This window comes from Anolis carolinensis, chromosome 3 (genome assembly GCF_035594765.1).
Source record: "Anolis carolinensis isolate JA03-04 chromosome 3, rAnoCar3.1.pri, whole genome shotgun sequence".
NCBI lineage: Eukaryota > Metazoa > Chordata > Lepidosauria > Squamata > Dactyloidae > Anolis > Anolis carolinensis.
The window spans coordinates 250,977,065-250,991,813 of record NC_085843.1 but is presented as its reverse complement, the minus strand read 5'-3'; the positions used below and the strand labels follow the sequence as shown (position 1 = coordinate 250,991,813).

At 36.3% G+C, this 14,749-nt stretch overlaps 1 protein-coding gene across 12 annotated transcripts in view; it reads left to right on the top strand.

The window, feature by feature from the left end:
* The window catches only part of dock10 (dedicator of cytokinesis 10), a 210,030-nt gene that overhangs the window by 146,099 nt on the left and 49,182 nt on the right, over positions 1-14,749 (top strand). For all 12 annotated transcript variants that reach the window (XM_062976588.1, XM_062976587.1, XM_062976590.1 and 9 more), the window contains exons 18-27: positions 798-863; positions 1,193-1,285; positions 1,721-1,844; positions 2,022-2,143; positions 3,307-3,393; positions 3,649-3,741; positions 5,703-5,821; positions 6,208-6,277; positions 11,106-11,219; positions 12,899-12,970. In XM_062976588.1, coding sequence (XP_062832658.1) covers positions 798-863; positions 1,193-1,285; positions 1,721-1,844; positions 2,022-2,143; positions 3,307-3,393; positions 3,649-3,741; positions 5,703-5,821; positions 6,208-6,277; positions 11,106-11,219; positions 12,899-12,970 — 960 coding nt within the window. The remainder of the gene's footprint in view (positions 1-797; positions 864-1,192; positions 1,286-1,720; positions 1,845-2,021; positions 2,144-3,306; positions 3,394-3,648; positions 3,742-5,702; positions 5,822-6,207; positions 6,278-11,105; positions 11,220-12,898; positions 12,971-14,749) is intronic.

Genomic DNA, 14,749 nt, shown 5'->3' with positions numbered 1-14,749 from the left:
GTAGCTTTCAGTCCTTAGGAAAAATTTGCAGCAGTTTTGGAATGCTTTGTTTCCTTTTACTCACACAGAAGAATCTGACTTCTGGAGAAACTGAATGATGATTTAATTGCCCATTGGAACTCAATAATCAGCCATTCACTGCAGGTTCAAATGCATTAACCACTAGTTAATTATGCATATAGAATACTTTTGAACTCTGTTGATCTTTGGAAATCCAAGCATGCATATTCTGTTAATTTTCATATTGATTGCATTCAGATTGGTACAATGCTAGTAGATTTTCTCAATTTAAAAATTATACTTACTTGAAATTTCTCAATACAAGTTAGTGTTTTTTCATCTTTTAAGCAATAGCTGATAGTGACAGAGAAGCAGCTACAACATAGTAATATCAGCATAGCCTTTTACCACTTTTTCATCAAAATCTGTCTGTCATATATGCTTCAATGCAAGCTGATGAAATTAATCTGTTTTCAACATTAACAAATTGCAGCTTTAAATTTTTACAAATTAATCTTAAAAAAATATTTTGCATTTTGTTATCTTTTAGATGTAAATGATAATACAAAGACTAGTACCTGGATGGTCTGCTTTCTGCACTGTACACATAATCCAGCTCACATCAAGTTAAATTTTTCCACATTATTTTCTTCTCTGGCTTCATAATGCCATTGAGATTTTCTCTGAACATGGCTGCAAAATACCACATTTGGAACAAAGCCTTGTGTAATTGACATTTGTTTAATTTGTGTGTAGTTTTATGAGCTAGTGATTCCATTTGCACCTTTCTGTTGCAGGCAAGGAATATAACTATCTGTGTTGAATTTAAAAACTCAGATGAAGAAGGAGCCAAGCCAGTGAGGGTGAGTAAAGATGGATTAAATTGGTCATATGGGTCAAACATATTGCAAATGGAAACTCTACAACAGAAATGATTCCACTCATGTCCATTTTAAAATGTGAATAGCATTATATAGTTTTGTATATTATAATGACAAATATCATGGGAAATAGTTAGAAATCCTCATTTTGCAGTGTTTTTAAAAGGATTTGAAGAATGGGCAGGACTCTGTAAGCTAATTTAATGGGCAGGAAATGTAAGCTAATTTAAGTGGAGAGAACAATAAAGGATCACAAACTTCAGTAGTTCACAACATAACTGTAAAATTTAAAGCATGATCTCTCCAAATAGTGTATCTATGGGAAGCCAGGTGGACCACCCTTTACATCAGCAGCATACACAGCTGTGTTACATCATTCACAGAACCCTGATTTCTATGATGAGGTAAGTCCTTCCTTTCTCTTACCAGATACAAATTAATGAATAGATTCACTTAATGTAAGTTTTACAAAATCAAGACTCTTAATGTGTCCTGGAGTAGTTTATGTGGCTTATGATTTAAACTTACTTTTGAAAGTAGTTCAGCATATGGTGATATTTTTGGCAGTCTTCTGAGATCACAAATAGTGTCTGTCTCTTTTAAAGTAATTGCACTCAGCAACAAGGTAGAATTTGTAGACATATATGCCCTGGATGAATAATATGTTCTTTCTCAGTATAAAAAAGAGCAGCATCTTTTTGAACCGAGCTTTAGGAAATAGTAAGATAATTAGGTATAAGACTAAGTTAACTGTGATCAAACAAGTCCTTTTTTCTTTTCTTTTTTTTGCTAGTATTGGAATCCATTTAACCTGATATATGAAACCTTTTTCATTTCAGGTGAAAATTGAGCTACCTACTCAGATCCACAAGAAACATCACATTCTATTTTCATTTTACCATGTTACCTGTGACATAAATGCAAAAGCTAACGCCAAAAAGAAAGAAGCTTTGGAAACATCAGGTACTTTGTTGTTCGAATGTCCATAACTTGCATTATTTCTATACATATATATTATTAGAATTTGGGTCAATTATTTAGTACAATTGCTACAGTATTTCTCTGGTTACTTTGTTTAATTTGGGTTCTTATTCAAACAAAACAAAGGGCTACAGTGATAATATCTCTTTTTGGTTACAGTGGGATATGCTTGGCTCCCTTTGTTAAAAGAGGACCAGCTAACATCTCAAGAACATAACATACCAGTGGCAACCAGCCTGCCTCCCGGTTATCTAAGCCTTCAGGATCCTGCAACTGGAAAGGTATTTTGTAGTTTACACAGTTGCTCCTCTGCCATAACAAAGCACATTTCTTCAATGACATGATGGTAAAGTAGCTTACTTATTACATATAGTTGAGTGTGGAAGTAAATTTCACTCCTCTCACACTATGTATCTCATCTCATTTCTTTCTTCTCTTTGTCTCTCTCCTCTCTCTCTCTCTCTCTCACACACACACACTTCCACACAGGTTATACCATGTAGAGTTCATGTGATAATGTAAATCACTACCTGTGTTAATTTATGCTTACAAAAATGGTAAGCCATCCATCGTGTGGTGAATAATGTAATGGGTATTTGCATGTGAATCTTTTACATGCACTTGGATTTCTTAAGAAAGTTTATGTTTAGTAAATATGACACTGACAAAATGAGGTACAATATGAATCATGCATCAATATTAAGACATCGGTGATTAGTGTCCCCATAAACTTCAGGGACTGGAACAGTCCTCCTGAGCTGGCAACCTAACAATGAGACATATAGTCCAGCAATATCCAAGAGGTTGCCTACCCATTTTATGGGGCAGAGATAGGCAACTGCTAGAAATCTAGGGCTCAGATTATCCCCACTATAGGGCTTGGCGATTTGTGTTCTGGGGTGGCATGAGGACACATGGAGGCTGCAAAAATGGTCTCAGTTATGACATGTGACCTGCATTCTTCTCCATCCTAGGGCATTTTCAGAAATGAAAATGGTAGCTAAAACAGTAAATACTATAGCCAGGAAAAGTACCCAGCCATTCATCCTCAAATTGTAGCCTACAAATTTGACACTGATTCATATACTATAAAATTGCTCATATATCTGGTGTGTCTTAGAATGTTGGTTGCTGTCGTTGTTGTTGTGTACCTTCAGATCATCTTTGAACTGTGATGGTTGTTTCATAAGATTTTCTTGGCAAGATATATTTGGATGAGGTTTGCTATTTCCTTCCTCTGAGGCTAAATATGTTTTCGCAAAAGCCTCCCAGTGGTTTTCCTGAGTTGAACCCTGGTCTCCCAGAGTCCAGTTCTACACTCAAAACCACTCCAGATCCCATTAAAATCTAATAGGCCACAAAACAACATAGTCACACTTGCTGTTATTGCAAATCAAGTAATTCAGTGGGATTTTGTCATTTTCTTTCCTTCTATTGCTTACAGCACAGTGGAAATGACATAAAATGGGTAGATGGTGGGAAGCCACTCTTCAAGGTGTCTTCATTTGTTGTATCAACAATTTATACTCAGGTACGTTCTTTGTATTTTATTTTATTTCTTGAAAATAAAGTGTGCATCAGTAGAATGCTTAGATTATATGCATAAAAGGAGGAAATATTGTGCTCTGATGCTGTCATGAAAACATATTTTAAGATTGATGCTGAAGCATTTGGCATCAGTTACACTGACATTTCATTTCAGGTCCATTTATTACTGTTTATTCATTTAAAATGCAATTCAACATTGCTCTTGCTAAATATTCTTGCTTATATTTGCTGTTTGTAGGATCCATATCTGAATAGATTTTTTCAACAGTGCCAAAAAAGAAACAGGGATCTCTCCCAACCACCTACCTCGAACTTCATCATCTCCTGCAAGGTATTAATGAAGGAACTCTGTAAGCTGATGAGACAAATGATGGCTAAGTAATACTATATTTTAAGTGTGAGGAACTCTGTTCTTTTTGAAAGCAGATTCATAATAATGGACAATATATTTCTAAATAGCATCATGGCAGTATGTAAAAAATATTTTAAGAAATTAACTTAAAAGTTAGCAGGCCATTAAAATGTTTCTTAATTCATATCTCATAACTATCATAACTCACAATGGGCTGAATTATCATGTCAATCCTGACTAGAGTAAAACTATTAAATCAGTGGGATCCATATTTGTATTAACTCACCATTTAGTGGCTGATTCAATTGGTCTACTGTAGTTGGGAATAACCAACAGACTTTTGCCAATTATATTCATTTATTCAAAAAAGCCAAGAGCAGGACTGTAGTGGAAGAGAGCGTAGGGCAGTGGTTCTCATCCTGGAGTCCCCAGATGTTTATGGCCTACAACTCCCAAAAATCCCAGTCAGTTTACCAGCTGTTAGGATTTCTGGGAGTTGAATGCCCAAAACATCTGGGGACCTCAGTTTGAGAATCACTGGTGTAGGGGGGCAATATTTATTTTAGATACTACCATGACAGACTAAACTTTCTTCTTTCTATTCAGAGAAGAGGATGGTTTCTTTTTTATCAGAGTTAATAATGCACTTTACCTTTTATCAGAAAAGGAACCATCTTCTTCTCTGATTAGAGTGGCAAAAGGCCATTTTGAATGCCTTGCTGGGAAAATAGCAGTCCAAGAGGCAGCTGGCACCCTGAGCTTGCACTGGCACTTTCCCCTATCTTCAGAATGACCTCTACAGAATTATCCACTGGTCATTTCAGAATTAATAATTTTTGCCTCAAAGCCTGCCCTCGGCTTACACATGAGCATAATTTATACATGAGTATAGGCAGTTCTTGTTCAAATTTTCTATCTCATCTTTCTGGTGTCTGCTCACATCACTGGAGGAAAACATGAATGTGTGCCTACAAAGCAACATTTATGTCATATGACAAAACACTATATGAAAAGGGATCTACGGAGCCTCCAGAGGGTTCAGTTAAAGGAGTTCCAAGGACTAGAGGCAACTTCAAAGACTCTTTCTCTTATACTAAGCAGCAGGGCTGTAGCCAGAGGGTTTTTTGAAAATTTCGTGGGGGGGGGGGTTGAACCCCTAACACCCCCCAGCTACAGACCTGTCAATATCTGCTTGAGATAGTGCCTGGAGGGTCTCTTAATTTTTTTGCATCTCATAGACTTAGCATGGGGATTTGGTTAACCAGTTAAAATTCATGAGTAAACCAGGTCTTTTTTTAACCTGAAAAATTTCAGGGCTGGTTTGAACCCCTAAACCCACCCCCACCCCCCACCCCTGGCTACAGGCCTGCTCAACAGTCTCACCCTCCACCATAAACAAGAGAAGTGTCAACTGTTAGGATGTATAGATATAAATAATTGATAAATAAAAAATTAAGAGTTTGTCAAAACTGGCATGGGAGAAAGTGAAATCACTAGTTCCTTTGATATCTCAGAACTAGTGATTTCAAGGTAATCGCCAGTATTTCTAATTGTTCCTGACAGCGTTTCAACATTAATGTAATATATTCCAATAAGCAATAGGGTAGTAACTGAGGCACGGTAGTATCTGTTGACAGAAGTGGGCAGAACTGGCAACCAATTTAAACTGCTTGAAGTCTAAAACTACTTAAGCTGAGAAAGCATTATCAGGCCAAGAATTTTAGGACTAATTTAGAAGTTAGAAACTGTTGTCCAAGTTTGGTACTCTACCACTCATATAGCTATCTAAAGATAGTTTTAAACAATGGGTGAAGTCTAAACAATTGGAGTGAAGTCTAATTCATTGATTTGATGAGATTATGTTAATGTGCAACTCTAATGAAGCAACAGAAGCTCACTTCCCCTTACATGTATCTGTGTGTGTTTTGTTTCTAAATTAGAATTTGCTTAAAATTGAGAAGATCTCTGTGATTGTAAATTTCCTTCCTGTGATTCTGAACCAGCTGTTTTGGGTTCTTGTGCAAAATAAAGAAGATGAAGTTACAACTGCTGTGACCAGGTATCCCTTGTTTGTTGTTGTTCTTATAGTGGATCCATGCCTAGTGGATTCATATAGTTCTGTTCCCTTACTCTAATATCTAAGGAATGAGATAGAATGACTATTTTTGAAATGTTTTTTCTACATAGCACATCTCTTGATTATTTATTCATTTTGAATTGAAAATGTAGTTTTCCATCCACATGGTTTGCTAAAGAAGCCCCAAAGTTTTGGTATGGACATCATCACCATCTTGATTTATATCCCACCATTAAGAAAAGGCTGGGTCTCAAGATGGCTTGCAAATTAAAGTGTTGCATGATTCCCACTCCTGATCCAAGGAGTCCAGATAGAAAAATTATTCTGCACATCACATTACATCATATTCTGTACTTTTACTTTTACAGGGTACTCACTGATATTGTTGCCAAGTTCCATGAAGAACAATTAGACCAATATATCCAGTCATATGTAAAGGTAAAAATATTTAACTTGGATTTTAATTGTCCTCATTAGTTCTAACAGTTCTCCTGAGATTTCTCTCTTATGTCATCTTACATATATATTTTGTAAAGGATATGTTAGCTGTTGATTTATTGGGTGAGTCTCCTGTAAGGATTTGTGTAAGAGTTAATGTGTTGCAAGTAATTCCATGAATTTCAGTGGTAAATTTTATTAAGGAGTGTTCCCTTGGAAGCTTTTCTGTGTGCTTTGAAGTAGCTTGTGCTGAACTATTTCCCTAGCTTTCTTGTTATTTTCTCAAGAACCCTTTTTATTATCTAAATTACAGTGCTTTTGTACCTGCTTATGGTATGTGAAATTTTTAAAAAATCTTCCAGCATGATTTCTTGCACTTTTTAATTTTATTTTTCTTATTTGGCACTGCTTGTTATGTCTCCTCCATTTAGTTTTCACTGGAGTATGTCACTGAATTTATGGGGATGTTTATGAAATCATCATCAAGGACCTTAAAAAAACCAATTATTATATATACTATAGTACTACAGGTTGGGTATCCCTTACCCGAAATTCTTGGAACCAGAAATATCTTGAATTTTTATGGATTTTAAAATACCAAATACATAATGCGATATCCTGGAGATGGAACCCAAGTATAAACACAGAATTGATTTATGTTTCACATACACCTTATATTCCTGAAAGTAATCTAATATAATATTTTAATACTTTTTACGTGAAACAAAGTTTGTATACATTGGACCATCGGAAATCAGAGGCATCACTTTCTCAGCCACCTATGTAGTATTTTGGATTTTAGAATTCTGAATAATGGATGCTCAATGCCTCTTGTTCCACTAAGACAGAAGCTTTACTCACACATTTGAACCAATTATTTTGTCTCCCCCACTTCAACTACATATCCTTTTTTGATCCTGCCCGAAGTAGGAATTCAAGTATGACGCAGGGACATATAAACTTCCAAAGGGGCTGTGAAGAGGCATTAAGGGTATCTGACAACAAATCTCCTCCTTCTGAGATCACTGAAGGTTATATGAGACCTTCAGAGAGGAAGGTCCATTCTTGGACATCCAGTTCTAAGAACATAGGCTAAATTACCATGTTTTCCAGAAATCACTGAGAGAGAAAGTTCTAAAGGCCCTTCTACACTGTTGATAGTTCCTGCTTGGTGGCCCGAGGCAGCAGAGTCCCCATTGTCTAGCTATGCTGAAAACGGTTCAGCGCCTCTGGGCAGACATCTAAAATATCTCCTTCTTCCCACATGACATAGCTGTCTTCAGCTGTGACACTCCCCACTTAACTAACCCTTGCAGCATACTGGCTGACATCAACCACTAGTACAAAGTTGGCTGGTAGGAAGAGAGGGAAAACTCCCCCTGACCATCTTTCTTAGAAAGGCCATGGTCCTGCAGACTGCTTAGGAGCATGTAGGGAGTTTTGTCACAGCTGGGGATAGTTACAACACTGGGAGAGGGGATGGCAAGGGACTGACATCACACATCTCTGGGCCACCTAGGCTTGGGATAGCTTGCAAGAGATCTGTGGGCAATTCATGTTAGGAACAGGCCCAGCTGTCTTGACACCCCTAAATTGGCAGACATCCTGGATTCTGGGTCAAGATTCAGGGTTTCCCCCAAGTTATCTTAACCCAGGGAAAAGCAGCATTGGGACAAGCAGATCTGCCCAGTGCATTTCTTAGTCACCACAATGCTAGCCGTACGTCATACCGACCTAAGTAGTCATAATAGGAAACCTTTAGGTCAGTGATTCTCAACCTATGAGTCCCCAGGTGTTTTGGTCAACACATCTGGGGACCCACAGGTTGAGAACCACTGCTCTAGGTCAAGAGTAGTGAAAGTATGGTGTTCCAATGTTGCTGGACTCTATCTCATTACCATGTCAATCCAGTATATCCAGTGACTGATGAGTATGGGAACGGAGGTTCAACAACATTGAGGCAGGCATTCAGTCTCCAAACTGCCCTAGACAGACAAGATACCTTCTCCATCTTCATTCTCCACCCACAATATTGGAATAATAAATATTATAGTGTCATTTGTAAAGATTAAAATAACATAATGTATATAAAATTCTTTGTATTTTCTGAAATATTCTACAGACACATTCAATGCCAGCAGCATCACTGTCATTACTGCCATGAGGCTTAAGCATGATATTACAGCCAAAATGATATCCTATCAAAGTGTCAACCTTTGTTGTTCCCGTTTTTAGGATGCTTGGTGCAAAGCATGATGCCATCATTCTGCATGATATCAGGCTAATGATTGGGTGTCCCTGGCCAATACAAGAAAAGATGATAAAGAGACATAAGACTGCTATAGTAGCCTTGTGTCCACTGTACCATCAAATTCCAATTAAAATGTGCATTATAAAAGGTTTATTAATTAACACTTCCAGTGTTGAGTTCAATGCTGTTCAATGTACACAGTAGATTTTGAAAAGTCACATCCCATTAAACAAATTGCTCTTGGACTGGTATTGATGTAGGTTTGGTGGAGTATTTATTTGGGTATACACACGCCAAAGCAATGTGTAATAGTTTAATTAGTTGATTGTTATAGTGTTCAGTGATTACTGTGGACAGAACACATGGGCAGAATTGTTGGTTTGCTTACTCTTTCCATATTATATGGAGAAAAACACTTAAGTATTATTGCCACTGCATTTCATACATTTCTGGATGGGCTAACAGCTAAATTTTTAGAACAAAAGAATGGTGCATGTGCAAGATAAGTTCAGCTGTTGATACTTCCATGCACGCAGGAGTGATGCTTCAGTATTTAAGTGCATATGTCCCATACATCAATGTTTATTTTATCTCACTGGGAATGCTTTGGATGTCTTTTCCATTCCATTGTACTGAACAGAAAACAAGTTTTTTTTTGCAAAATGTGTTGATTCAAATGGGTCATTTTTTTTTACAGATTTATAAGTGAATAGTAATCACCTATTGTTTTAAAAATATTTTCCAAAAAAATCTTGTGTACTTTTTACTTAAAGGGCTGGGTTCTTAGTGTTTGTAAAAAATAAATCCAGTATCTTACTGATTTTTAAAACAAAATGGGGGAAAGAACATAACGATCCCACAAAAGTCTTAAAGTATCTGAATTATTCAGATTTGTCTTCCTTTGAATTCAAAATACAACACAATTTCATATATATCCATTTGGACATCAGTCAATATAGAACTGCAGATTGGGGTTGTGTTGTACTTTGAATACAAAGAAAATAAGATCCATTGAATGCAGTGTAATTTACTTCTGAATAGACATGTATAGAAATACAGTAGAGAGGAATGTTTCAGCAGCTGCCATTGTCAAGAAAACTTAACCATCTTGGTAATTTTCCCTTTCTTCACAAATGTTAAAGCTTTCTGAGACTTAACCTTTTCTGCAACTTGCCAGCATATTGCCCATTTAAATGGCCTATATTAAAAGCATTCACATGTAGAGTTCCCAAGTAGTTGAATAATTTTGATCATTCACAAATTTCACATTAATAGCCAAAAAAATGATCAGGTACATTTAAATGAATGTGCATGGTACCAAATCATACATTTTGATGCTTCATGGAATGAATCATGCCAATTCACAATTTAACTGCAAATACTTGCATTTAGTTCTCAAGAAAGACTACCGTTAATAATGTATTTTTCATTTCGTATTATGTACTCATTTGCATGTCTACTTAGAAGTTCTTTTGAGGTCATTGGAACTGTTTTTGAATAAAGTGTATTTTTTTAATATCTGTTTTTAAAATGTTTTTGCAGTTTACTTTTGGCTTTGCAAAATGAAATTTGTTTTTATGGATTCATTTTAATCAATCAAATTTTGTTTAGAATTGTTCATAAGTATCTGGGACTAAATTTTATAATGAAGGAGTGGGCTTTGGCTTTTATTTTCCATTTTTGTTCAAATGTTTTGGAATGCTTGTGTCTTAGGATTCTCCAAAGAAAAGAAAGAACGTGTCTCCGTATGTTTATTGATGGATGTATTTTATTTTATACAGGTTTTTGAGTTATTCTGTTTTATAAAATGTCCAACATATTCCAGTCGTTATATTATTGAGTGGCCTATTTAAATGGCCAAGGGGAGAGATTTTCAGCAACTGTGGAAATTCCTCCTGCTGTGAGATTGAAGGCCAATTGATAATAAAGGGGTTGAAACTCTCTGGACTTTTTATAAAACAGTAACAAAAATCCCCACCACTTGTTTAAATAATAAACTAAAACCTAGAGGCCCCTTTCATTTTGCTTGCTTATTTATTTTCCTTATTTTTATTAGAATAGATGTTACATGGAGCCGCTGCTGGCACAGCAGGTTAAACTGCTGAGCTGTTGAACTTGCTGACAGAAAGGTTGGCGGATTGAATCTGGTGAGCAGGGTGAGTCCTGCTATTAGCCCCAGTTTCTGCCAAACTAGCAGTTCGAAAACATGCAAAAGTGAGTAGATCAATAGGTACTGCTCTGGTGGGAAAGTAACTCCATGCAGTCATGCTGGCCACATGACCTTGGGGGTGTCTCCGGACAACGCCGGCTCTTCAGCTTAGAAATAGAAATGAGCACCAACCCCCAGAGTTAGACATGACTAGACTTAATGTCAGTGGAAAACCTTTACCTTTACCTTAGATGTTACATGAAATCAATATGCAAAATTCTAATTAAAGCCTACATTGACATCATGGTTATTGTTTACATCAGGAATAATGCTCAGTATTGCTCTATGTTGTTTTGTCTAATTTTCTCAATACAATTTGTTCTCTATGTTTTTACGCTATGAAATCATGCTTCCTTCCACCATTGTAGTATGTGTTCAAGACCAAATCGTTTGAAGAAAGGACCATTCATGAAGAGCTGGCCAAGAACATGACTGGCCTTTTGAAATCAAATGATCAAAGGACAGTGAAACATGTTTTAAAGGTGAATCCTTTTTCTTTCCCCCATCCTTGCTGAAAGTGTTAGAAAAGTTTGTATATGTTTAGTTTTCTGCATCAGGATTGGGTTCATGTGGTCTGGATTGTGTCCTCAATATTTAAGAACAAAGAAACATAATAAATTTTCAAAGATGGTTATCTGGAAGAACTTTAAGGAAAAAATGAGTGTAATCTGAAAAATCACCCATCATCTTGAAAAAGCACTCAGGATTTAAAAGCTTATAATTTGAAATTTAGACCATTCAGAGTCGAGTATTTGGATTAGGGATGTTAATTTTCCCCTCCTGATGGGTATCAGGAAAAATATATCTATTCTTCTTCCTATGTTGTTGGAAAATATGGTTTTTTCCCTCTGGAAAACTGTGCAGCTTTTCCAGCTGACATGTATTGGGGGAGGAAACTCAAATGTCTTTTCACAGCTTCTTGCCAGGATTTCTATGAAACATGGGCAGGGGGTGAAGATACAGATATTTGGCTGGTGACAATCGAGTTTCTATTTTTCCAAAGCTGAGCATTTTAAAATAAAAATGCTGTGCAGCACTGGACCAACAAGAAACCAAAAAGCCTCAACAAAGCTTCCAACACCAGTCCTGAAGGTTTTGGGAACTCCAATTTTAGAAACTGGTGAATTCCCATCCCACCTATTTGGATTTTCACACGTGGAGTTCAGATTGACCCCATTCAAGTATGTTATTCTTACAGTTCTGGACAGGAAACAGGAAGGAATAAACTATGACTTGATTTTTGATATATTTGTCCTAGATGGGACCCAATAGGAGTGAAGAGAAGAGAAAGAGAAATGTGAAAATAATGGTAGAAAAAGAGTAGTTGTGAATATGACAGGAGATAATTACAGTACTGTAATATATTCTGAGAAATGCTTGAACTATTTCTTGTTAAGGTGGAAGGGGCAGACACAAAAACGACCTAATGCTTCATTTGTTGAGCTGGCATACTTGTCAAAAACTTAAACAAAGGTGCAATTATTTGCCCAAACTCATTGCATTTCCAAAACGTTTGACATTCTCTATAATAGACTGTTTAACAATTAAGCAGCAAAGTTTGTAAAAAATTAAATGGTTGGGCTGGATCCAGACTTGAACTTCTCTAAAGAGGAAAAAAACCCTACATTTTATAGAGGAAACAGGAATTTAGCAGAGGCTTCTTGCTAGCCGACTTGGCCAGAACATGGCACTTTTTAAATTTCCCCTTCAGAATCCAGGGCACACTGTTCTTGATGGTTGGCATAGGAAGGACTGATAGTCTTTCAGGTGAGTGGCAGAGGAGGAAGAGAAGGATCAGTCAAGGAAAATTGACACACAATGCTCTTTTTCAGTACAAATGGAATCTTGTTTGGCTTAAGTCTGGATCTACTCATAGGGCTCAGTTTTCTAATAGTGTGCAATCATGCCAGGAGTTAAGCTGTTTCATTTCTGGGATCCTGGCTCATCAAAGCAAAAGTTCCACATTCGTTTTGTAAAATTGCTTGAAAATTATTCCTATGCAGATCTTTCCACGAACTAGATTATGGAAAACGTTTCTAACCTTTTTACAGAACTTTGTAAAATCAAAGAGGACTAATTTTAGAAAGGAAAATAGATAGTGCTGCCATTATAACATCTTTCTTTCTTTCCTTCCTTCCTTTCTCTTTTTTAATTTTAATAGCATTCCTGGTTCTTTTTTGCCATTATATTAAAGTCCATGGCACAGCATTTGGTTGATACAAATAGAATACAGGTAAGATTGTGTTGTCTTCTGCATTATAAGTTAATAAATAATAATAATAGTTGTTGTTGTTGTTGTTGTTGTTTTCCCCAAGACAACAATGTTTATTTATAATGCCCTTTTCAGAAGAACCATTAACATATAAAAATTTAAAATATGGATAATAAAACATAAAACTACCTCTGATACCTAACCTGTCACTACCATCTCAACAACAGCAAACTCAGCAGCTTAATCTGGTGACAGAAAGAGAAAGGTTTTTGAAAAAATGGATGCCTTTGCTGTTGTCCTGATAAAGGGTTGTGAGGACTCCAAGGTTTATGCAGTGTTGTAAATACAGTGGAGAACATGAAAGAGGAACTACCCTGTTTTTCCCAAAATAAGACCGACCCCGAAAATAAGACTTATCATAATTTTTCAGCATTTCTGAGGATGCTCAAAATATAAGCCCTATTTCAAAAATAAGCTCTAGCTAGAGTTCATTTAAAAAGTCAATTTGAAAAAATAAGACTGCCCCTGAAAATTAATAATAATAAAAATAAACAAGATCTAAAGCATATTATGGAGCAAAAATTAATATAAGACCTTGTCTTATTTTGGGGAAAACAGGATACTATTTTCCCCAAAACAGGCAATCACCAAGAAATACGAAGATCTCCATTATATTCAGATTCAGCTGAAGATAATGTGTTGTCATCCACAAAGATACACTCAAGAGGCAATCCATTGTGGACTTCCACACATAAGTATCAATTGATTTAAAACACTGTAAAATCTGGATGTTAGCTGCATGTTACAAAGTGTTGTCTAAATGTACGTACCCACATTTAATATATTTTAATTGGACAGGCAACATTAGTGAATAATTTACTATTTATTCAACATTCTTAATTTGAGATTGTTAAAAATGCAAAAAATAAAAACCCCAGCTTTCAGATAGATCTATCAAATCACACATCTGTCAACCCGCATAGCCAATTCCAGAAACTAGCATGCTGTTAATGAGTACAGCATCGCAGCCTTTCTCAACTTGATGCCATCCAGATGTGTCGGACTGAAAACTGCAAGTTCGTGGCTTCCTGGGGACTTTTCAACATTTGCAGCCCAGCTCGTCTGGAGAACAACAGGCTAAGAAGTTGGCTTTGTACTAAGACTGTAAAAGAAAAGTTTCAGAGAACAATTCAGACAAGCAGCCAGGATCATGTTATTTATCAAAAGAATGAAACAAGTGGGTCCCATGTGACATTCAAGGAGACAATTGCACATAATTGCACATATCAAGAACATTCATGGATTACTTCTATATTCTGTCTCTTAGAACTAATCTCATGATTATTCTAGCTCCATTTATTTCATGAGAATATCTAATCTCCCTTAAGCTTAGCAAGATTTTCAGAAAGGTTTTCATGAATTTCACCATTCTTGCATTTAAAAATGGAATTGGCCAGAATTCAAAAACGCTTGAACTAATGTCTGAATTACAGCTTTTCACAAGCTGCCAGATTGGCTTGTAAAGTAAGAAATCTAGGTTCCAGCAGATCCACATCACTCAGAAGTGGTGCAGCAAATTTGCCAAAACTAAGCAGCTTTGTGCCAACCTAGTATGAGCGATTTTCTAAAGGAGTTGATATTGGCATTTTGATTCCTCCAGATTTGTAATTCATTGCTTATGGGAGAAATAACAACTTGAGATAAACTGAAAGCCTGCCCTAGTTTAATAAGTATCCCCCCACAACCCATTTTCCTCCAGTGAGGTCAAGGAAACATGCAGGACTCTTGTTCACTCCACTT